Genomic DNA, 24,417 nt, shown 5'->3' on the forward strand with positions numbered 1-24,417 from the left:
TTAGGTATGACTGACTTAATTCTTCTAGATAACCCTTTGTCTACTACTCGTACTTATTATTTCGTTTGTGTTTTATTCAAGATTGGTGATTTAGCATTATTATTACCACCACGTATTTTCATAGAGTTTGCTAACCTTCGTTTCACTGCCTGTATCCTGGGTTTGTGCTGTTTGTTCTCGAGTCATTATTATTATTATCTGATATCCCGAGGCTAGGGAATTCGTTTTGGCTTAGGAACGACCCTGACTGCCATAATTATTCTTTGATGCTTCGGTCAGGTCGCGTAGAAAATGACTAAAGGTAACAATAACATTAGTATTTATTAATAAATGAGGAATCATGATCCACTGGTGTAGATTGTAGCCTGATTTTTAATTGGAGTGTGAGGATCGATAATGTTCGCTTAATCTTTGTCGCTAAGTTTTGGATTTTCGTTATTAGAAGAAACATGAAAAAGTTAACCAAAGCGAAACGTCTGTGTTCTTTCGTTGGGGGGGGGGGGGGGGCGTGTGTGTTTTTTTATGACTGACCCTTCCGTTGGCGGGAGGGTGGGTGTCATTATCTTTTTATGGTTCAACACCTGCCCTCTGGCCTGTGAAAGGCAGCTGTGGTGAGGGTGGGTGCTACAACCTTTGTGGCCCCGCGATTGATTGAAAAATATTTTGGCAGAATTATTCTTAATATGAATTTTGGAAAAAGGGTCACATATACAACAGGAGAATGGGGCTGGGTGGGGAGGGTGGGGAGGGGCTGGGTGGGGTGGGGCTGGGTGGTGCTGGGTGAGGAGGGGCTGGTCACCACGTGGTGCCCTTATAAAACTCAACGTTTAACCTACTCACGCCGGCTTGTGCCCGCCCTCACAATCGGGCATATTTGCGGAATACACCACGCCGCCGCTGACCCTGGCCATTGACCGAGCAACCCAACGTTCCTACCAGCTCCCTCCGCAGGAATGTGTTAAGGGGAGGTAGACGCTGCTGATTGAAGATCAGGGTCATACTGTGCATGACATCAACTCCCCCTCTTGGATACGTATAACCTTCGAAGAGTCCACGTGTCACGATGGCGGTGGTTGATGATGGGAAATGATTGTGGTGGTTGTAAGAGCACTATTAGTGGTGGTAGAATATGATGTGCATGGCGGTGGTGGTGCTTTTGGTAGAATGGTGATGGTATATGATGGCAGTGGTTGTGGTCGAGATGCTAGTGATCACGGCGAAGGTCGTGGACTTGTGGTAAGTACAGTGATATCATGGTGGTGGTGGTGATGATAATATCGATGGCTGTTGTGGAATGACGGTGATGGTACAGATGATGACAATGATGGTGATAAGAGTAGTTGGTGACAACAATGCCAGGTTGTGGTAGAGATGATGACACACTCCCAATGCACACAGAAACAGGGACAACTCCTTCCCCATGAAGCACTCTCGTATGTGGTTTATTATTTATTTACAAATCAAGAGCAAATTAACGTAGAATCATTCGATGCACTTAAGCGTAACAGCAACGAAAGGGGATTTAATTACAGAAAGCCAAATTATGTCGTGTCAAACACAGAGAAAACCAGCGTCATTACCATACAAGGGGGTGGAGTCACGTGTTATATACGGGACCTATGGACCTACAGCAAAGCATACGTGTATATGTAAATATTTATATATGTATACCGTCCCTAAATATCATTAAGTACCAACGAACCGTCTAAAAAAAGAGACCGGGCCTGGTGCATTGCGCAGTGTGACCCACGTGAACGCACGGGAACTGAGGGTTCATGTTCGACTCCCCCGGTCACTGTTAACAGGAATCAACTTATCATGAACTGATCGTAGTCGAGGCGGCGGGTGCGTTCGCCGAGCGGATCATGGCTGCGTGCAACTCAATCGCTGCTCGTGTGTGGACGTAACCACAACCAGAGACGTCCACACATTAGCGACCCGGTTGCGCCGAGACGTGCAACCACCTGGTCGCCCAGGTGTGGACCCACCCCGCCTCATCAAAGGGAGGGACCGGAGGAAATTCGTCGCTTTCGCTGACAAAGTTGCCAAACTTGCAGTGTAGATGATTGATACATCGAGGTGCATCGCTTGCTAGTGTCACTCCTGGCCCTCGGGGCCTCCAATCGAGAGCTCCTCCAGGAGGGTAATCGGCTAACTCTTCCACACGGACCAAGATGTCTTGGAAGAGACGGGGAGTACTCCCAATTAACCCCATCGCCAAAACGTTTCACTTTTGCCCCTCTCTGCTCCCGAAGAAAGATCGGTGGGTCGGCAGGGCAGCCTCTTGTACACATGTCCATCAAAGCAGTTTTAAGTCTTGTATTGACAGAAATGGCAGCGTCTATACACACCGCCTCTCCCTCCCGAGCTAATGCGGCCAAGTACTGCCGACACCAGAGGCAAGCTAATGCCCCATGAACGACGACTTCAGCAATATTTAATGAGCTTAAATCCGATGGTTTTTAAAAGATGTTCTTTAAAACCCCCCAAAATCCCCCATGACCGTTGTCATGAACCATGCCAGGGTGACAACTCCAGCTACAGCCCTGACATGAAGGCTGAGTTGAGTTGTCCAGGGCTGATCTCTGGGAAAATTCTGCACAACTTCAGGTTAGACCAATAGCCACGAACCGTGACTCTAACCTGAACACATCCCAAAACCAGACTAAATCATAGCCCTGTGACACAGCTAAACAAGCGGCTTAACATGCTTAGAACCAAGGCTGTTTTACTGTGACCGGTTGCATAAAAGTGGGGGTTTTTGTCTCTGCTTAAGATGGCAAACTGAAGTCAACTCGATAGATTTTATGCAGTAATGTAGCGTCGTGGAACGGGCCCTGGTGAAAATAATGAAATGAGCCCCGACCACCATCTCCCTGTCCAATAGCCCCCCCTCCCCTCCTTTGATACCCTCGCGCCCATGAGCCAGTGCTATTGGACCGCCTGACCGCTCGAAAACGACGTCACTGGTTTTTATGCGAGCGAACATTGGCCCTGGGCACGATGACCAGCCCAATACGAGGCTTGGGCCCACGGCTCCAGCCCCGACCTGTTCAGCCACTGCCTTGTTCGGGGACAAAACAACAACTGCGTGGTCCTGCTTCCTTCCGAACGAGGAGCCAAAGCTTTAACGAGATCCCAGGGTGCCGACACCCGTGCGAGTTTTGGTGGCATCAGCATGGGGCGTGAAGCCCGCGTGTGAAATGTACTTAGAACCAGGTAAGACCCAACCGAGACGTAATACCCATTGTCCACTAGCGCAACAAAGCCACACCAGCATGGGGCCAAAACGATCGGGTAATTTTCCACTGGTTTTTTGCCAGGCTAAGCCAGAACCAAACCGTGATAATCTGGCCCCACAAGACACCTAAATCTGTCTCGAATCCAAGCAGGACCATGACCAGGGGTGAGCCATACAGTCATCGGCACAGCTCGGTTTCTGCAGTGGAAAAACCTGGCCCCTCCTGAGCTGCGCTGGCTCGCCACGGCTCGGTTGTGCAATGGGAAAAATATTGGTAAAACGGGTAGATCACCTTCGACGAACTTTCATTATTGTCAGTTATTGTAACGAGTACAAATGTCTCCATCACCAACCATCGGTGGGAGGGGAAGAGGGGGGGGGGGCAAACTCGGAGAGCCTGACGACTTTCGGGTGCTCCGTCAACACGAGTTTCTTCCTGCACAAGTTAATTTGGGGCAGGGTGGCGATGGCCCTCTTGAGCCCAGTGACGTCCCGAGCCCTTACGCGTTTACATACCACGCTCGCTTTTTCATTCTCACGAGATAAACGAGTTCCCGTCTCTCCCAACCACCCAAACATCTTGCAGCATTTAACTACCCCCCCCCCCCCCACACCACTGTGGAACGTGCCGTGCACCCCCACGACACGGCCCGTTCCTCGCAGCCTTTGTCGTAATCGCGCGTTAATGTAAAACGCCACCGTTCTTGTACGAATCACCACCGGGGATGAGAGGGGGGGTGCAAAGCCGCGAAGCCACTGCTATTAAATCAGGATCTGCCATGGCGAATTACTGCTGCTCCGAATAATAAAGCAGCATCAGCAGCAACCAATCATCATTGTTCGTGTGACTTGCACAGCAATGGTGATAGACGTTGCGCAACCAGGAAAGGATAATGACCGACAGCGCTTAAAATGGGCAGCTCTATCGATTGGCTGCGCCACGATTCTCCAGAGCAGTCGTGTTTTGCACGATAAAAAGCCACCTCACGCATGCAAGAGGTGTGAACACCAAAAAGTAAAGAGTGATAATATGGGACGGTGTGAAGAGTCAGCGGTGGGAATCGGATCGAGACGAGCACCACGGTCTGGTGGCCTCGATGTGGGTGAAGGGCCACGCCTGGCGAGGTTGCGAGTGAGCCAAGGCGACTACTCGTGTTGCATCGGTAGGCGAGCATTAGTTTCTATCAAACTTAAAAAAAGACTTGTCACGATTCTGGGTGGTGCTTTCGGAATAGTTTTGGGGGTAATTTTGCGGTGAATGGAGCACCTCGAGCGGCTGCAGGGGTCACGTGAGCGCGCTCCGTACAACCTTCGTCGCAGGAAAAAAATGATTGCTTGCAAACACGGTACGATGCGGATAACACGAGCGTAATAAATTACTTTGATCAACACATCGATGCCTTGTCGACTCGTCGCTGGGGTTGGAGCTCGAGCGTGTCGAGATGGTTGGTTCGGGCTCGTATTGGGCGACCCGTGTGCTCCGCTCCCCTACTAACCTCTACCTCTGAACAATGTAATCTTCTGGAATTTATAAAGGACTAACTCTCAATGTCACAGAGCAATTCACATCAACACGAAGCACAGACAGAAATGCAACGCAACACGACCACCTTATTTCAAAGTACGACCTTTTCATTTCGTGTTTTCCACTTCACTGTCGGGTGTTTGAAGCGCCATACCATGGACACGACCGGCTGGGCTCGAGTGCGCCGTTCCGAGTGTGGCGCGCACACACACAACGGTGTGGACTCAAACCTATGTCCCCCCACCACCACCACTCTTTTAGTGTGACATCAGCTCCGGCGTTTAACGATAGCCAAAAGGACCCGAAGAGGGGAACACACAATCGCGCCTCCCTGTAGATTGCATTTTGTACAAATATGCGCTAAATATAATTCCTGGTTTAATTCATAAAGTCGCAGAGAAACACAAAACAGGCACAGGTCTAATCACCTTCAGGGCACGTGTCATATATATGCACGGTCTGTTCAACTCAAAACATGTGGGGTCATGGGAAATTACGAAGGAATCGTTATGAATATAATCGTCATTATCGTTCTACTATAGACCTCCTCCTTAAAAGATAACAATGTACAGCGGAACACCCCTCAAGTTTTGTACAGTGGTACACGGGTGCAAATCTTAAGACACTAACCCGGGAACAGAAAGACAAAGGGGGGGGGGACCAGGAGAGGGGTTAAGAGGAGAGCGACCAAAGCTATCCCATAAAGAGCAGCACGCTTGCAAACGAGGCCGTCAAAAAGTCTAAAGAATCGAAACCAGATGATAAAGATTGGTCGATATATATTAATTTTATTTCCGTATTGTAATTTAATTTACCAACCTTCTCCACCTATAACTTCCACCTCAAATTGCAAGTTAAGCCTGTGAAGGCCGGCTCTTAAACAATAGATCCCTGGCGTTTGCACGGTGGGCGCGGTGCATGAGCTGGGGACACCAAAACTGAATAGCGAGGGCCACATTGACAAGGGGAGGTCTGGCACAGTATGGGGTGGTGGGCTTATCGGTGGGGCTCGTACTCGCTGCCGATTGGCCAGTTCGTTACAATTATGGGTAGAGAGATGACGAGAGGCTGGTTGACGAGAGCTGGCTATTGCTTGGCAAATGTTCTATAAATGTTGCTTTGCCCTTCTGCACAATTGTAACATTTCAGCTTTTGGCCGCATTTAATTTCTGGTCTCGACAGTGTGGATCTCAGAACTTTTTGACCGCCGGTCGTGCGTGTGTGCAATTTTTTTTTACTTGACACAACAGTACACAGGACGCAAAAGGTGTGACTTTTATGCTGTAAACGCGATGTCGCCATGCGAAGCTTTCTTTGAACAACAGAGCCTCATGCGGAGTTTACATTATAGATCTATCGAGGCTCGCAAAACCTCACAAAAACCGGGCCGATTGAAGTGCTCACAAGGCAGTGCCATTAGACGAGGGGACTGCCAATCAATCTTCACAAAATAGTGGATTGCTCGAACTAGACTCAATTACACGGAGTGGTGGAGGTGGTGGGGAGGAGGAAGTCACCCAGCGCTCGGGAACTCGAGAGATGCCCACGGCAACGCGCGCTCGTTGCCGTGGACGGAAGTGAACCGCGCCGTAGTGTTTTGAGTAAATTTTACATCGGCGGCGGTCGGGGATGGCGCAACGTCAAACCTGTAACGGCCGGCCCCACACGGCGACGGACAAGAGAGGCCCCGGTATACGCAGGGCATCGCTCCAGCGGTGGCGCTGCCGCCGCAGACACGGAGTTCACCCTCCTCCCTCTGCACAATGCCTCTCGCAGATTCGTAATGCATTTTCTTTTTTTTTAAAAGCAGAGCACGGTGAGAGAGAGAAAAAACAAAATACACACAACACCAAAAAAATTTAAACAAAAAAATAAAAACAAAAATACAAATCATCAAGACCACCTCCAGTGCAACAACGGAAAAATAACGGTACTATTATTTTGGACTCATTTAAAACGTGTAGCGCCGCGCCAAGCATATTCCAAGCAGTTAACGCTCTTTAGTACAGCTAGCGTACAACATACGTGTGTGGTCTACACCCCCCAGTGGCCGAGCCACTCGCTTCAAAGGTGCTAACCAACAAACACTCTTCCAACTCGCAGCCACACGCCAAAGGGGTACCCACCCCAGAAAGCAAACACTCAGTCGCCACAGTAACTTTCACCCGGGGCGGTAATGTACATGCGCAGCACGCAGCAGCGATGACTCCCCCCCCCAACCCCCACTGGCTCGGTCACCTCGCAGAACCGGCAACTGCCGCCCATACCCGCTCAAGGTCTGACGCTGGCAACGCTCGTGCGGTAGCGACGGCGTGTCGGCAGACGAGCGCTGGTGCAAGACACCACGAGTGGAGGGGAGGGAGGACACGGCCGGCAAGTCGGTCAGATGGGACGGACGGCAGTGCCGTGCCGTGCCGCGGATAAAAGGACGAAAATAAAAGTCGGCCGCTTGTCGTCAATCCCGATACGCGTGTGCACGCGAACACGCAACGGCGGGAGTTGGTTTACCACGGAAATGGAACGAGGAGGGGGAAATTAAAGCTCCCTGACAAGCAACAACCAGCCGTGGTCCCTTCAGCCCTCGCACACAGGAAGAAGACGGAGTTGCTGTTTGAGTCAGGGGCATGACGAGGAGGAGAAGTGAGGCAGGAGCGGGAGGAGGAAGGAAGAGCGGGTGACCAGAGCGCGGTAGGTGACGCGCACAAGGCACGTCCCTCCGTGGCCTTGAAGCAGGGCTCATAGGACATAGCCTACCGGGTGACGTATGAAATGATGAAGTGAAGCACAGAGGAGACAGTGGGGAATGAGATGAAGACCGGAGGTGGGTGGGGAGGCCAGAGATGCCGAGGTGATATGGAATGCACGTTGAAGCCTGGCAGGTGGGGGGCGGCATGGCGGAGGTGGCGTGTGAGCAGCTAGCGTTGGTCCCGGGCGGCTGGGTGGGCCCGGGTTGATCTGGGGTGGGGGGCGTGGCAGGACGAGTGGGAGTCAGGGGCCAGGGCGAGTGCGAGGAGGGGCCAGGGCGAGTGCGAGGAGGGGCGGGGCTCCGGCCTAGCAGGAGCAGCTGTCCTTAGCAGGCTGAGCGTCGCTGGCGAGGCGGCCGGGCTGTGGTGTGGCCGGCTTGTGCTGCACGCCTGACTCGGCCGCGTTCAGGTCCAGGCTTCCGTCCTGGATGTTCTGGTAGATCTTCTTTGCCGTCTCTAGGAAGGCCTCCTCAACGTTGTCGCCCCTGGGACAGGCGGTGGTGGGGTGCGTGGGAGGGGGGGGGGTGCAAAGACAGCGTGAAAACATTAACACTCTACGCTCTATCAAACAGCGAAGGCAAATGGTGCATCTTCTAAACGTGTGATTTTCCTCGGATATATTTACTATAAGTACAGAAGCCCAGGCGGTCCCCGTGCATTTGCATAACTGCATAAAGTCCTTTCCAGCACTGGTTTGCTTCTGAAAGTGTTGGGTTGACACTATTTGGCCGGTTCTCTGCAGGGTCCCTAAGAGCAATCAGGTCATCTTTACGCGAGTTATCGTGGCGACAAGTTACAGAGCTCACGCGTTAACGCCATTAACCTCGTGTCAAAGCATTAAAAACGATGTAACTCAAGCAACAAATAGCTGTATTTCAGAGATATGCACAAGTTTAGTTGATTATGAAAAAGCGTAACATTCACTTTTAGAGGCGTTGTCAATACACACGACTAGTAAGATCACTCCACTCTGCTGTCCATTCTGAGGAACATAAATGCCCGATACAGTGCAGGCAGTGGTGCACGCTCGACGCATCCATCGGTAACACTTCCTCTCTGCTGCGACGGAGGTTTATTGCTCCAAACACCGTCTAATACTACGTTTTCCTCTTTCAGGCAGTGCCATCTTATTTGTAAAAGATCGTCCTGTCTCAATAATATTAATACACAGCTAATCGGCCGCCTTCCCATTCCTGTCCTTCCACAATTGTTTTTTACACATCCCATCCGCCATAAACTTCTGGGAGTGCACAATCTCAGAAGACATCGCAGCGACGATACTCTGCTGCTGCTCCTCCCGAAGTGGTTGTCTGGCTTGAGCAACTGAACGTGAAGTTGTAGTTGTTGCTCTGCTTCCACATCAGCCGTAGGACAAGACTACCGCAGTGTGCAGTGACAGACAGATCCTGGCTATCATTCTCAAGCATTAGTCTCTCTAATACAAAGCTGGAAACTTGGGAGACGCAACATAAAAACGTATCTGTGAAAGTATTGTTTCTTTGAGGTGCATCTTCCTTTAAGCCGCTTGAAAGCAACACACTAGCGTTGTCATGCGTGCTACATAAAGCTTCTGACGCAAACGTAAAATTGTGACATTCCGAGCCCAAGGAACCATCACAAATACCACTGCTGAAAAACGAAAGGAATCTGCGATGTTCGGGTCGTCTCCTCATCTCCCCCGATGGTCACAATCTATTACAAAAAACTGAACACCACGGCCTTAAAAATAAAAACATAGAAAATTGGAGACGTTTCGGGCAATGCCCTTCCTCATAGCATAGACAGAGAGACAGTGGAGAAGAGTTGGAGACTGCATTTGACACCACAGGGTCTAATTTGAGTGTCTTTTTACAACTTGCTGTCCTATTTTACTGAGGAATCAGCCGTGTTAGGTAAACAAATGTGTATTTCAAGAGGTATTACACTGTATATGAACCTACAAAGGAGAGGGTTTGTCGCTCGATCAACAACTATGTTTGGAGTGAACGGTGAGTCCTGTCGGCTGAAAGATATCATTCAGTTTGAATGAGGTGGCCTTCTCTCCTTTGTCTGGTCTCATTGCCAGCATAACTCAAGTAAAGGTCGCATACCGACATGCCACTGGGGCTAAGGTCCCCACTGTTGAGGTGACGAGCCAACGGGTGGACCTAGAAAGAGCTTGGTCAATTAATAAAAAAAATTGTAAACAATGAAGAACAGTTTTTTTTACTTGGCCAATAGGGGCATGCCAACACTTACAAAACGAGCTGAGGTGTGTGCTTGCGTGAGCGTTTACAAGGATTTCATTCGGCGCTATGTGACATTTTTGAAAGGCGTTTTGTAAAACTATTTTATAATTATTGTGCCTTTGAGTCAAATAATCACCTTCCAGGAGCACAACCACACTGCTCAAAATACCAACCTTACTCGAAAATACCATACGTAACAGAAGCTGTCCCTTGAAATTGTTGTGTTAAAAGGTAGTGTTTCAAATTATGATGTAAAAAAAATGAAGGTGCAGCTATGCATTTTTTTTGTTCATGCCACTGCTGCTTTAAGGGCCTCCTCACGACAGGAAGCTCGAGATGGCCTTTCCAATCAGGGTATTTTGGTCTACCCTTCCACGTTCAACAGATGTATTTGAAGAGGTGGAAGTACCCATTATTTTCCCAACCACAAAACAATTTCAGATACCCGAGGTTGACATCTCGGGCAGTGACCATCGTACCCTGATTGAGGAATGGACAGTCTGCCAAATGTACATATTTGCGTCAACTGCGGTGCACCTATTTATACTGCTGGCGGAGGCATTAAAAAAAACTTGTTTCAACTGCTGCGGGGCAGGAGATTGAATTGGTGACCTATGAAATGCATATCATTCTTTTCAAGTAATGGAATGAAAAATTATAAACAGCTTTTATCATGTCGATAAATATCTCAGTCATGTCACAGGCTGTCCTTTGAAAATGCCTTTCAACCAAATTACATTCCAATTGTGCTATCCCACATGTCGGGAGATACGGAACCTTTTCATTTGGAATTCTGGCTGCAAGCTGCACATCGTCTGCTTTCATCTCAGGTGACCAAAACACACGTATTTGAATCCAGATCATCAGCATTGGGAAATACGGTGAGTGTGTAGCTACAACAGTCGTTAGGTTTATTAGGTTGGGTATTCATTGAATTGAACCGTTCTCTCTCGTTTCATACTAATTCGCAAACAATCCCAAGTGAGGGCATCACTTACGTCTTGGCGCTGGCTTCCAGGAACAGCAGGCCTGCGAGGACCACACGGAGACAGCACACAGAGACACTATTAACCAATACTACACTGCATACAAGGATGTCACTATAATACAGGAGTTGTTCAATGTGTTAGTTCATTATATGATGTTGTTGGTTAGTCTTGGAATCTACTTTAGATTCTGAGTTTGTAAATGCTACTGTGTGCAGTGCTCTGTTCAATTGTGCTTCTGAATTCCGTTGGCCCTCTGGGCCGTGTTTAATTCTTGTACGAGGTGCGACATCAATACATGATTATAATGAGTTTATATTATTACACAATTGTGTCCAAATTCCAATTCAACAGGGAACAGGTAGTTCTGATGAGGAGTTTGCTTTCAACCATTAAACAGCTATGCACTTTGCCTCTCCCCCAAAACAAATAATGTCAGTCAGGGACCCAGGAAATATTTCCTCACTCATAACACCACACCCGGTGTACCTCTCACGATGGCTGCGGCTACTAGTCATGCGCCCCCTACTGCAGGCTTCACACGACCCTGTAAATATTCAGTGACAACTTACGCACTGCGGCCAGTTGCGGAAAACACCGAGTGAAAAATCTCCCTTAGCCGACACCGATATATACAAGAGCTAAGTGCATCCATCGCACGCAAGTTGATTTATGCAACCAACCCCCGGCCTAACGGAATGAGATAGATGACCGAGCAAACGGTAGGCGGTGTGTCGATTGCAAGTGTCCGATCGTGGCGATTCGCTTGTGGCCGAGCGGCCCTTCCCCACCATTCTCCTCCGCAAACTGCTTCGCCTCCTCGTACGTGACGTCCCTCTGCGCCTCCAGGTCTGCCTTGTTGCCGATGAGGAAGATCACCTGGGCGGGCAGAGAAGCCAGATCCACACCGTTGTGGGGTTCATGCACTGCTGAGATATCTGAATGGAGTTGAGGGTTGAGTGTGGTGTATGCTTTATCATTTCGGGGCTGGCGAGGGGAGAGAGAGGTGCGTGTGTGAGATGTACGCTGTATAGTTTTGGGGTTGGTGAGCGAGTAGTGGTGTGTGCTGTATAGGTTTGTGTCTGGCAAGTAAGTAGTGGTGAGTGTGCCATATGCTGTACCGTGTTCGGGTTGGTGAGGTTCCGAGCGTCCGTGAGCCAGCTGCTGAGGTGGTTGTAGGTGCTCCTCCTGCAACGACGGCGCTCATCAACAACCAAAAGCTACCGGCACACTCGTGATGGCACAGCGGCAAGTTGGATGCGCAACCATCACTATTTTTGACAGCAGATACAGATCATTATTGTTAGCCGATTAAAAAGAACAAACATACGATTTTAATGGTGACGGTGGTCATCTTTTGTGGCGAAAACGGTGATAGTGATGACAATGATGGCAATGTTGCTGATAACGATGAGCAGCGCAGTGGTGTTGATGATGAAAGCAGTGGTGGCAATGTTGGTAAAGATGGACATGATGACAGCAATGGTCTCGTGACAGTTGCGATGGTGGTTAAGGCAATAATGGTGTTGATGGTGGCATGTTGTTGATGGCAAGGATTATGGTGGTGGTGGTAACTGCGGTGACACGGACTGTGACGATGGCTGCAATTCCAGTGAGTGGCGATGATGACAATTATTGTGACAGTTCCACGACCATCCCTCCCATCTCCCCTGACCTTGACGAGATGTCTTCCACTTTGCTCATGAGCAAAGAGAATTGTTTCAGTACCAACTTTGGGTGCCAAATACCACCAAATATCTGCCATGAGCAGTATCCATCATGTGAATACACTGTATTATAGACACTTGTCATATTTATTCTAATATTCTGCAGCTGTTTCATATCACATTCGTTTCTTTTCCCCCCCCAAAAACATTCTCTATCGAACATACGACAATAAACCTTCTTCAACTACCATTTTCTCATAAAGAGTTGCCATAATGACTTTGCCACCAAACACATTTGTGACTTAGAAGCAAATTGCTCCAATCAAATCCGATAAAGGCATCTTTGGGGGCACCGTCTCAAACGCCTCGCACCTGGTGATGTCGTAGACCATGAGGGCGCCGGCAGCGCCGCGGTAGTAGCTGCGCGTGACGGCGCGGAACCGCTCCTGGCCGGCCGTGTCCCAGATCTGCAGCTTCACCTTCTGCCCGGACACCTCGATGATCCGCGTGCCGAACTCCACGCCGATTGTGTGGGGACAGTCCGCCATGACTGCACGCGAGAGCGTCGCACGGGAGGGTAAACGCTCACACGTGCGCACGTAGCGAGCATACTTATGCAAGCGCGCACGTAAGAGTGCGCGTGTACACACGTGTACGCAAGCAGACACAAAATGCAAATAGCCCCCGGATCGCCTATACAGGGTTGGGGGCAAGTGCTGTTCACAAGCAACTATGAAGGCCAACACGGCGCACGTGGGGGGTTTGTGGCCGGCACCACGTCCAGCTGCCTTTGCCTCACGAGTGGTGATAAATACACACCACACGAAGCACTCATTTAAGGCTGAGCTGACCAAGGAGAGGCCCAGAATCGGTTTAGATATTTGTCACTCATGTTGGCCAAGCAAGAATCGAACGCGGGACGCAGGTTCATACCACAGTGCGCTAACCACTGCACACAGATTACGAACACACGTAAGCACACATGTGGATGTGTTCCTTTTTAGCATCTTAATCCAGGGATTTTTACAGCTGGTTGTATTAAAAGAGGTTTCAACACGATGTTTCATTACTTATTTTAGTCTTAAGCAAAGCTCTGTCGAGCGTCTTTAGTTGTGGTAGCATGTAAACGATTTAAAAAAAGATTTTTTATTTGATCAGGTAAGGCCCACTGAGCTATGTAGCCTTTTCAAAAGCGACCTGGCCACAAATTATAGCTCAGCCAAGTGGCTTATCGTGGAAATTTTAAGCAAATACTCTAAACGCATGTTGATGCTAAATGTGGACAGAAAAACCAGAGGACCCGGAGAAAATCCACGCGACCACGGGGAGAACATGTAAACTCCAAATATATAGGCCTCAAGTGTCGAGATTGAACCCACGACCTCCTGCATACCAGATGAGGTCGCTAACATCAAGCCACCTTGGCGCCCTTAAAAATGCTTATACAAGTTACATTTGTCTTGTACAAGTAGAAACAAACACATCCAATCACACATGTACACAAGCACACGAGAATACCAGGCTCAGGCTGACAGATGTCAAGCAGATGGCAGTACAGCAGTGGATTCCCGAACCTATGTGCGTGTGCTACGCGTGTGCTACGCGTGTGCTACGCGTGTGCTACGCGTGTGCTACGCGTGTGCTACCATCGTGTGCGTGCGAGTCTCCCCCGGGTTCTCCGCCTACATGAAACTCATTGATGGAATGGGCCAAACAGCATAACGCGGGGCGCTTCTGAAAAATAGTCTGGAGACTCACGTCGTTATCAAACTGTTCTTATCTTGTCAACGGCCAGTCAGGGGAGTTTTGTGGAAGGTCGGACAAGTCAGGGGGCTTCGAGGTAGAGTGAGTGGCTCACAGTCAGTAGGTTGCGAGTTCAAATCCTGGTTGGGAGTTGTCTCAGCCCATCATCCCGAGGGAGTTGATAAAATAAGTAGCAGTTTGTGGGGAGATCAACAATTGCTTTGCTAGGGATAGACTCTCTTCTGCCACAGGAATTGGGAATTTACACCGCTGGGTCTGGGGCTGCGAACAAGAGATTAGCACCAACGCAATGCTCATTCGAGCTGGAAATCACTTTAACATTGACAGAAGATCCATTAATTTGCCTTTCACCCACACAAGGTTCATTACACATTCTGACTCCCCTTGCCATAGAGATGTCAGTTGCACGCCAACATGAAATTTTTGTAGCCCTGAAGAGATGGGACTAAATTCCAGGGTATGTGTTTACATGTGCTCATTCGTGATCCCATCGCTAAGCCCAGAACTTACATTTCTTCTCTGTGAACTGATGGAGCAAGCAGGACTTCCCCACTCCCATGTCACCTGGAACGTGCGGGAGGAGGGGGGGATGGGGGACAAGGGCACACGCGGTTCAATGCATGAAGCATGAATTGCAAGGATAAATTACATTCAACAAATCGTTATAGCCCAATATTTATACGGCACCTTTCACCGAAGACTCGCACCCCAGATAATCTTACAGTGTGCGGGTGATGCACACACTCTATGACATCACTGCCAGCGCTGTCGACTGCTAATCATGCAAATTAACCCAGGGTGATGCAATGTCAGCAACGACGCACACTGGCAAAGCCTGCGCTACAAAAATGCCCGGAGCAGCACTAAAGGCGACGGCATATTTGCGGATTTATGCAAAGCGACTGTGTGGCGCACGGATCGGTTTAAATCAAGAGTAGATTTGGTATTTGTGCCATTCTTATTGTGCAAGGCCATCACAAAGGCACTGTTTCCCAGTCTGCAATACTTTTGCAGTATGGGACGATGTTGCTTTGTGCAATCCCAATTCATGAATCTGCGGATACACTTTTCAAAGGAGGCTAACTCAGACCGTGACACCAGCACACGTGGCCCGCTTTCATATAACGTTGCAGGATCTTTGAATCTCCATTGTGAACCAAATGGCACGGAGGCACTTGATGGTTATTCCACCCGCAGCGTTAACCAGGGCGGCGGTGGGACTCGCATCGTGAATCTCTGCAACGAGTGGCGAGGCGCTTCCGAAAGTGTGTCCGTGATTGTTGTAATTTACACGAGCGACAAACAAGACCGTCCTCGTCTCCCCTCCGCCTTCCCCCTTCCCCTGAAATAATAACAGCGGAAATAACTCAATCGTGTCGTGATGAGTCACTGCAATTTTACCGCATGTTATAAATACACCAAGTTGCGGCGTGACGCCAGAGGCTGGCTCCTGCTCCCCCTACCAGGGGGCAAAGGGCTTTAAACCCAGGCAAGAGTCCCGATTTAATGTGCGACTTGCGCCCAACAAAAAAAAACTGAATTTTCTTGCCTTTGCTAGACATCACAATAATCACGTGCACTTTGCGTCGTAAAAACAAGCGTCGGTAACTGCATGGCGCAAGATGGGAAGCAAGTCCAATTAACCCAAGCCTCGCTTTGACAAAATCACTGTCGAGTTTTCAGGAATATGCAAGAATGAATTTGACAAAGCTCTGTCTGGGTAGGCAACGAAGAAAATATTTCCACACCCAGGCACGCAATATTCAGTATACCTCCTCTCACTATGGCCATGGCTTAATGGTCACACACCAACTACTCCAGTCTACCAGCGACCAGGAAAATGTTCCGTGCGACATTCATCCGTAGTTACTTGCAAAACTTAAGGGCCATATCCTTAGTGACGGCTCATCTCTGGCTTGTCCGGCGAGTACATTTCAAAGATATACAAGTGAGCGGTCCAGCCATGGCTTGGCTCAGGCTCAACTCATGAAAATCCTAAGCATGCATGGGACCCACCTCAGAAACGGCTCAAGTTTAGTGTGGCTTTGAGCCAGCTCAATTCAGCTACAGCCAAACGTGAACGAAGCACGGCCCAAAGTGTTTATTAAGGGAAACGAAAGTGATGAAAACGAGTCACTTTTGAAACCCACCGTTTAAATATCGCCACCTGTTTGCACAGCAAGAGGCAGTCACTCACGGTTTACTCACCTAGAGAAACGCGTGCACCTCAGCGGCAAAAGTTAATCATCAGAGGCGGGGGGGGGGGCTACTGTGCGATAAACGCTGGCACCATAGAGCCGGCGGCAGCCTGCATGTAACTCACCGATGATGATGTACTTGAAGATGTACGAGTAGTTGTAAGGAGCGGCGGCCATGACTGCTCCTGGCTTGCACGGGGCGCTTGCAACCCTGAAGCAGAGCAAGTTCACAAGCACACAAAGTTCAGCCCGACATGCAGTGTGAACAGCGGGAACAACAGTGTGGTGCAGGAAGCCTTATATCTCATCTCAATAATTTCAAAGCCAGGAGACCCAATGATGACAGCGGTCCCTGTGCTGCACAAGGTGACGCAGCACCGGCCTGCAAGTCTGCATTAGTTTGTCAGTAGGGGGCAATGTTGCTATTGGCTATTATAATTATAAGTAATTTGCGAGTGGCCTTTGGTGCAGGGAATGAAATGGGGCCCCACTCTTTTCGTAGCCGGCGCTCGTGTCCCTCCAGCCCATGGATTCTCAAGTGAAGATGCACTGCTCGCATGCTCGATAGCTCCGCCACTGGCAAGGGCTGGTTGATTACAGAGTTGTCAAACTCCCAAACCTGCTGTGCTGCGAGGCTACCAGGAGGTGGCAGTATCGAATGTGAGAATTGTACATACAGTCAACTCGGTTTACGCTGCCATCGATTCACGATATTTCGATTAACGATCCGCCCTCCCATAGGGGTCCCATTGTCTCTATTAACGATCTTGATTTGAAGCTTTCGTGACTGCAGGAATCCATACTCTTTGGTTCTTTCGGTAAAGTCACGTAGGTAGAAATTAACATAAATCGCGACGTTTTGGGCGCAACACAAGCATCCGTCATCAGGTGGGAAAGCATGATCTGCTGCTGATCGTGATTTATTTTTATACCTACTTGACTTTACCGAAAGAACCAAAGAGTATCTATTAACGATGTTTACAATATCACGAGGCTGCCAATTTCTGGCAATCGGAGCGCTCCTAAGAGGACTCAGCAGACCTCAGCCAATCAACGAGGCCCTTTTGAGCGTTTGGAGAGCAACTGACTGCTCGCTTTCAACGTTTGATGTTCGTTGCTTATGGAAACAGCTCTTAAATACTTCGTGTTTTTTTTACTTAAAAGCTAAATAAGATCGCTAAAAATGGCCCCTAAACTGAAGGTGAAGAAAGACGAGAGAGTGAGGAAAATAATTATTGTGCAAATTAAGCAGGAAATTAATCCATCCATCTTCTTACCTGAAGGCAATAATTTTTATATCATGCTCTATTTATTAATTATGTATCCATGTTCATAATAATATTAATGATTTAATATGTTCTTGTTACGTTTATTCATTAAAATTGCGTGCTTAAATATTATAAAATATGTTTTAGGGTGAAAAAGGTCAACTTCCAATCGACTTGGAACAAATGAAGCCTTTAACGTGCATTTCCTATATTCCATAAAAAATAATTTCACTTAACGATGGTTTTTGTGGAACCAAACAATATCGCTAACCGCGGGAACACTGTACTCTATATACTTTATTTATATTTAATTATGAATAGTGACTTGCTCACCTTTTCTCTATTTTGCACTCGTTTTTGTATCGTTTACTATTGTAACTTTCTGACCCGCCCCTACTGGACATTTGTGAAAAAGGCCTTTATAGCTCATCGGATTCCGATTTCACCATCTTTCCATGTACATGAGGACGTGCCAATTGAATCGCTCCCTCTTTCCAATGGACATCCTCTCGGGCATGCTCCTTCCTTTGGCTATCGCCGTCATTCATCTCAACCACCAAACAACATCCCTCCGAGCAAAACGTCCTTGGCCACGCTTGTGTGTGCGCTCTATTTCATTTGATCCTCTTTCTGACACAGTGTAAATCCACACACGCACATAATCCTTGCTTGTCCGTACTTTTCAGCCTGACAAAGCAGTTTGCGAAAAAAATACATTTGTTCTATGGCCAAATCATACGGTATTTGTCTGATCACTCAGAAGCTAAGCAGATTTGGGCCTACATGGAGCTTGGGGCAAGCGACCACAAAGCTAAAAAAAACAAGTGTAATAGGCATTGTGGGCAGTAGGGGGCAGTGCAGCAAACCCCACTGCTGTTTTGTAACCGCTCCCAACCCGCGGCATTTACCAACCCACACTGCCCAACGTGAAGCAGTTACGGTCAGGTAACTCTCTCACTGTCTGCATGGCATGAGGCTCTCATCCAGCAGTGAACTGATAAATGGGCTGTACACTGCTGGATGATTTCAACGAAATGCTGCAACTTCGGATAAAATTTTTATTCACAAATGTCCGAAACTAAGTATTTTTCTTATGAATTAAGCTTCAAGCGCACGCCGTACAAGCCTGAAAAACAGCCAAGGTGTGTAGCTACGGGCGCTGTTTGTTTTTCTGGGTCATGTCTTGCGGTAACAGCTGTTCACCTCGCCGTGTTTTGGCGAGGTGAGGAAATGCGGAGTGAGAGTGCACCATGACAGCAGTGACACTCATAACGAGTGGGCGGCTACAGCGGAGAGGGGGCTCCTGACACCGACCCGGATTTTGGCGACCGCACACTCACATACTACGCCTCCACGGTTGCGTAAAGCAGCGGTGGGGAGCTTTAAATTAAGCGCCCACAAAGTAAACAAGGGAGACCGTATTGGCGGTGTTGTAAAGCACAGACACAAAACCTTCACTTTTAGCACTGCCGCTTTAGCACAACAACACAGAAGCCAGGTTACATTTCCCCTACTTTTAAAAATACCTATTACAGGGCCAAAAATATGCTATGTGCCAGAAATTTGGAAACAAAAATTGCCATAATTTCCAATACCAACAATGAGACAAATCGCCCAAGTGGCATGTGTCGGCTATGTTAAGATGTGAATTGGGTCTTAAAATATACGTTCTGTTACACTGTAGCATAAATGACAGGACGCGTGTGTGTGTACATTTTCTTTAGTGACGCTTTAAGTTACCTGGGAAAAAACTAAATTATTTAACAATGGATAAGGATTTCACATCCACAGGAAACAAGGCCTGGGCAACATTACAGATCAGCTGCACATTGTGGAAAATGGGTGTTACAACTTGCACACTCAGGCATTTGTGGTGTTTATCGCCTTTGGCGAAATGTAGTCGTATTAACCACGTACGCGAGGATATTCAATCACTACCCATCAAGGAAGAATGCACGAGGAAGCTATGTTCAATGAAAATTGATACAATTGGCACCATTTCAAAGGGTGCAGTGCTCACAACTTTATTTACAGCCCTTTAATAATCCACTGCTGGATGAAGGCAGCCTCACGTCACGTCGGTCACACGGGTAGTCTGACCATACTTCACCAGGCAGGTCAGTGCGGGTTGGTGAATGCGAGGACCCAGGCCTGGTTCAGATATCACTCGCCATTCATTTAAGGCCGAGTCGACCTAGGAGATGCCCAGGACCGGTTCAAATATTCATCATTGGTATCGGCCAAGAGGGAAAATCGGTTTGTAGCAGTGCGCTTGTGAAAGGAACACACATCCATGCACGACGAGGAAGAGGTGGTGGTGTCAAGTGGATGGAATTTGATGGGAACGCGGTGCCACTAGTCGACCTTTACAGATAATTTTCAATTGTGTTGCAAGAGTCACGGTGTGTCAAGTCGTTAGTGGCCACGGGCTCACGGCGATGATTGGAGTGGGACCTTTCATTCAGGCGAGCGTTTTTTCGTGCTCATCCAACGGTTTCCACGGAGTCACCTGATCAGTCACCCGATGCGCCCGTTTATTGATACTTTTTCAAGGCAATAACTTAAAACAATCGGTTTGAGTCATTGTTGAAGGCGCCATGGCGCAGGAGGAAGAGGCAGCAGCTACTGTCAGGGCGTGTCGCTCTAAACAGAAATCTAATTACAGTGGCCGCATGACGGGCGATATGCTGTGCTCAGCCACAGAGAAGCTGTTTACACAAAAGACCATCTGGCAAAATGCAACTAGGATAGCGCACACACACGCTCGCTCAAACACACACACACACGTAGGGAATCACAAACTACGCTACGGAGCAGTTATCACGTGCCTGCCACTTCTCTCACATTTTGATGAAAATGAAGCATACGCTTGTACACACACCACAAACAGAACACCGAAACCCACAGGGTCCCACCATAAACACGCAAGTCCTCAGCCAAATTCCACTGTACAAGGGGTAAGAGTTGAAATCGCACCGGAAAGATCAATCACCGCCCGTTCTCATGTGACAACAACATGGCTGGTGTCACTTTTTTGCCAGACCACAGGGTTACCACCCCAACCAACATGTCACCTTTAACCTGCAGCTGTGTGCCAATCCATTGTCAGGCAGTGCTAGAAAAAAAACAAATGGCTGCATTGCGTGGCCATAAAAAATGGGGCTGTTCTTTCAATTAGCTAAACTCTGAGAATGACTGCTGTAATAACCCAGTATCACCACCTTCCCTTGTTACCCCCCCCCATTCCATGGACAAGCCTTCTACCCCGAGTACGACAAGTGGCGAAACAGGTTGTTCAGGGTGCAACCTATCTTTCCTGAACCACTAGGTAACCTGATCGTAGCTGACGATATACATACGCAGACAATACGCCTCCTTCCCATGTGTCTCGCCACATTAAAAATAAGTGTATTGTCTTACACATCCCATCGGCCACAAGGCCTTCTGGGAGTAATAGCCACAATACCGTACACCTACCCAGAGATATCCAACCCCAATTGATTACACCCTCAAGAATGCTGTGTTATGCTGGTCGCTTTGCGTTGTAGGCCTGTGAGCCTGTGCTCAGCAAACGTGATGATACAATACTTCCACTAGCACCAGACCTGTAACCAGTCCTATTCAAATGTAACCAGTCCTACTATAATGTAATCTGTACGGACCGAACCAACCAGACCCAACTAAAAGTGGCTCAACCTTTTCCAGATAAAACTGAAATTGACTAAAACCAAACCGGATCAATACGGTCCACAACGAAACAGTCTGCAAATAGTGTAACATTAAACCCATCAAAACACGATCCACTCCAACTGGGCCAGATCCGACAAAACGAACCACAACGACTCTCATCTAAGGGCACAGAATAAACATACATGTGACAAAAAACAAAATGAACCAAACTTGAACCGATCCTACCCAGACAAAAATGCCCCAACCGAAGCGTCCCCAATAGAGCCGGACCGGTCCCAACCGAACCAGACCCGGGCCCTAACCGAGCCGGGCCCAGCCTAACGAGGCCTTACTGAGCCGGACAAAAAAGCCCACCGCACAACCGAACCAAATGAGGCCTCAACCTGGTCCCAATTAAACCAGTCCCAGACCTAACCTAACCGAACTCGAACCGAACCACAATCCAGCCCGATACGAACCAAATATAAACCCATCGAACCCGACTCATCGATCCAGACGAACGCTGAACGGCACGCCATCGCGATAGAAGCCCGGCCATACGAGCTGCGCGCGTCAACAAACGTGTTGTTCACCGTGGCCAAACAACAACCCAGACCCCGACACCCGCGCCAGGTGCCCCACCACCACCACCACCACGAGGCCCGCAGCTGCGCCCGGCAGACGCCTGAGGCCGCCTGAGGCCGCCTGCTCCAACACAAAAACAGGGCGGCCAAACACGACGCCCAGAAACACCCTCAAAACGCGACGCTTAGCGTTAGCTGCCGCTACTAACACCTCGAGAAATGAAACTGAAGTCGCAATAAAAACGACAGCAACAACAACAACAGCAGCAGCGGCAGCAGCGGCGGCAGCTATGAGGAGGTGTGAACCAGAGCCCGAGACGGGAGGTTGGGGAGGCGCGCAGCCGCAGCGCAGTTGACCTCAGCACCGGCGCTCACCGGGCCAAAGAGACGATGAAGAGGGAGCTGACGAGGGCGACGAGGTAGTGAAGGAGCTAATTTGGGTTGACGAGCAATTAGCGAGGAGGAGGAGGAGGGTGGTGGAGGAGGAGGAGGTAGCGAAGAGGAGCAGGAGACGAAGAGGAGGAGCCGAGGCGCTGGGCCCGGGGACGCGGCTTCTTCCGGATCGGCCAAGATGGCGGAAGTGCGAGACGGGGTTTCCCGCGGCCTTGGGCAGGGGCCCCCCCCCTCCCGCCCGTCGTTGGCGCCCCCCCGCCCCGCCCCCCACCCGCCACCCCCGCCCCCCCCACCCGCCCCCCACCCGCCACCCCCGCCCCCCCACCCGCCCCCCGCCCCGCCCCTCCACACCCCCCCGCCCCGCCCCCCGCCCCTCCACACCCCCGCCCCTCCACACCCCCCCCGCCCCGCCCCCCCGCCCCCAAGGCGCCGTCTTCAATCCGCGGCGTTCCGCCCCGCTCGGCCGTCGGGAACGCTCCGCGTGGTCGAGGCGAGTCGCCCCTTGTCGCCCTGCCCGTCACCACTTGTCACCTGCTGTTGAGTTATTTTTAACGCGCTTCGCCGGATTAGATTCCTCACCGTCGGTGGTCGGATTGCGTAAAACTCCCGAGACGAGTTTCCCCCCGAGGATTGCTTTGCGTCACAAACTTAAGGGACAATGGCACACAACGCCGACTTACGTAACCGTGCTATCTGTGGAGTTCTCGTATCTTTTGTTAAGATGCCCGTTTTTTTTATTGTTGGGATATTGAGATGTTTGCTCGGGTCAAAATGTGCAGCGTTTTGAGATGCAATTTGCACGAACGACGCGATATGAAAATCATTTCTTGTCTTCTTGTGGAGGTTTCCAGGAGATGTCAGTACAGCAAGTGGGTTCATTAGTCTACGACGTGTGGATCCCCGCAGTGGTGGAGGAATTTCTCCAGGTACTCCAAATGTCCTTCCAACGAATGAAAACGCGTCTTGGATAATACATTATTAGTCATACTCGTGTGCCATTGTCCATCAAATACAAGTCTTTATCATCGCACTATTCAGGCCTCTCGACTTCTCCCCTGGTTAAAACAAATGTAACTTGAACAGATCTAAAAAAAAACTACTCTCTACACAACTGCGTTTTTGTTAAAAGGTCGCTTGCAAGATTTTTTCCGGATAATTTCTGCTGCTGCCCGACAGTCGGGCGAAATGTCCGGCAAGATATTCGAATGGATTCTTGGACTTACGACGTGGACACCAACAACACTCATTTTCGTGTTTTGAAACTCAGCATTGCAATTTGGGGAAGCCAAAATAAAAAATATATATACAGTATACGATAATTCGGATGTTTCTGGTTCATAGCATAGACGTGGTTCTACTTGCGCCAAATGTCAACACCCGTCTCACTAGAACATAATTATAATTTACGCTGGGTTCCTGCTTTGCTTGAGCCAAGCCCTGATACAGCCACAAGGTGAGTGGCGTGCTCTGATTAATCACAAACCCCAGGTCAACTCAGCCTTAAATGGGCACCTAATGTGTAGTGTATGAACTAGGAATAGAGTCCAAATACATAACCACCATTTGTAGTGCGGCCACCCACCCCTCGTGTGCCGTTCCGGCCTTCATAGGACCTCGCTAAAAGTACTTGCCCCAAAAGTCTGTTGAGGCTACACGGGGGATCTTTGTCTGGTATGTATTTGTTGTGACCAGAGCATAATGTGCTGTGCTTTAGTCGGGGCTTAATGTCTCACTATTGTCCAGGTTGCTGGTAGAGTAGGTGATACTTGACTCGTAGCCACAGCCATAGAGATGTTTACAGGATGTGGTGTGCCGGGTGTGGGAAAAAAATTATGGGTCGTTGATCCGGACAGACCCGGCTGATTTTAAATCCTGATCAACATTACCATGATCTCCATCACGACCACATGTCTGCCTGTGCATTGCAATAACCACTTACTCAGTGTGTACTCATCACCCGAGACTGGGAGATATTTGTATTGTTTTATTTTTATTACTTTTATTAATGTTAATATAATTGTGTTACCTACGTGACTTTACCGAAAGAACTAAGAGTATGAATCATTGCAGTCACGAAAACTTCAAATCTAGAATTCATCGTCAATGGTCTATCCCTACGAGCAAGGTCAATGTTGCCTGCTCCTGTGAAC

The 24,417-nt window shown here is 49.0% G+C and overlaps 1 protein-coding gene across 1 annotated transcript; it reads right to left on the minus strand.

Annotated features, from left to right (window-relative positions):
• Window positions 1-1,421: 1,421 nt before the first annotated feature.
• Window positions 1,422-22,452, minus strand: RAB14 (RAB14, member RAS oncogene family). Its single transcript, XM_061550365.1, has 8 exons — window positions 22,250-22,452; window positions 16,479-16,564; window positions 14,666-14,719; window positions 12,764-12,941; window positions 11,846-11,912; window positions 11,516-11,603; window positions 10,737-10,767; window positions 1,422-7,995 (listed from the first exon to the last, which is right to left on the minus strand). The coding sequence occupies exons 2-8, from the start codon at window positions 16,528-16,530 to the stop codon at window positions 7,818-7,820; spliced, it is 648 nt and encodes a 215-aa protein (XP_061406349.1). The 5' UTR covers window positions 16,531-16,564; window positions 22,250-22,452; the 3' UTR covers window positions 1,422-7,817.
• Between the last annotated feature and the right edge of the window lie 1,965 nt (window positions 22,453-24,417).

The sequence above is a fragment of the Lethenteron reissneri genome, chromosome 12 (assembly GCF_015708825.2).
Source record: "Lethenteron reissneri isolate LAM-NWPU_2019-01 chromosome 12, ASM1570882v1, whole genome shotgun sequence".
NCBI lineage: Eukaryota > Metazoa > Chordata > Hyperoartia > Petromyzontiformes > Petromyzontidae > Lethenteron > Lethenteron reissneri.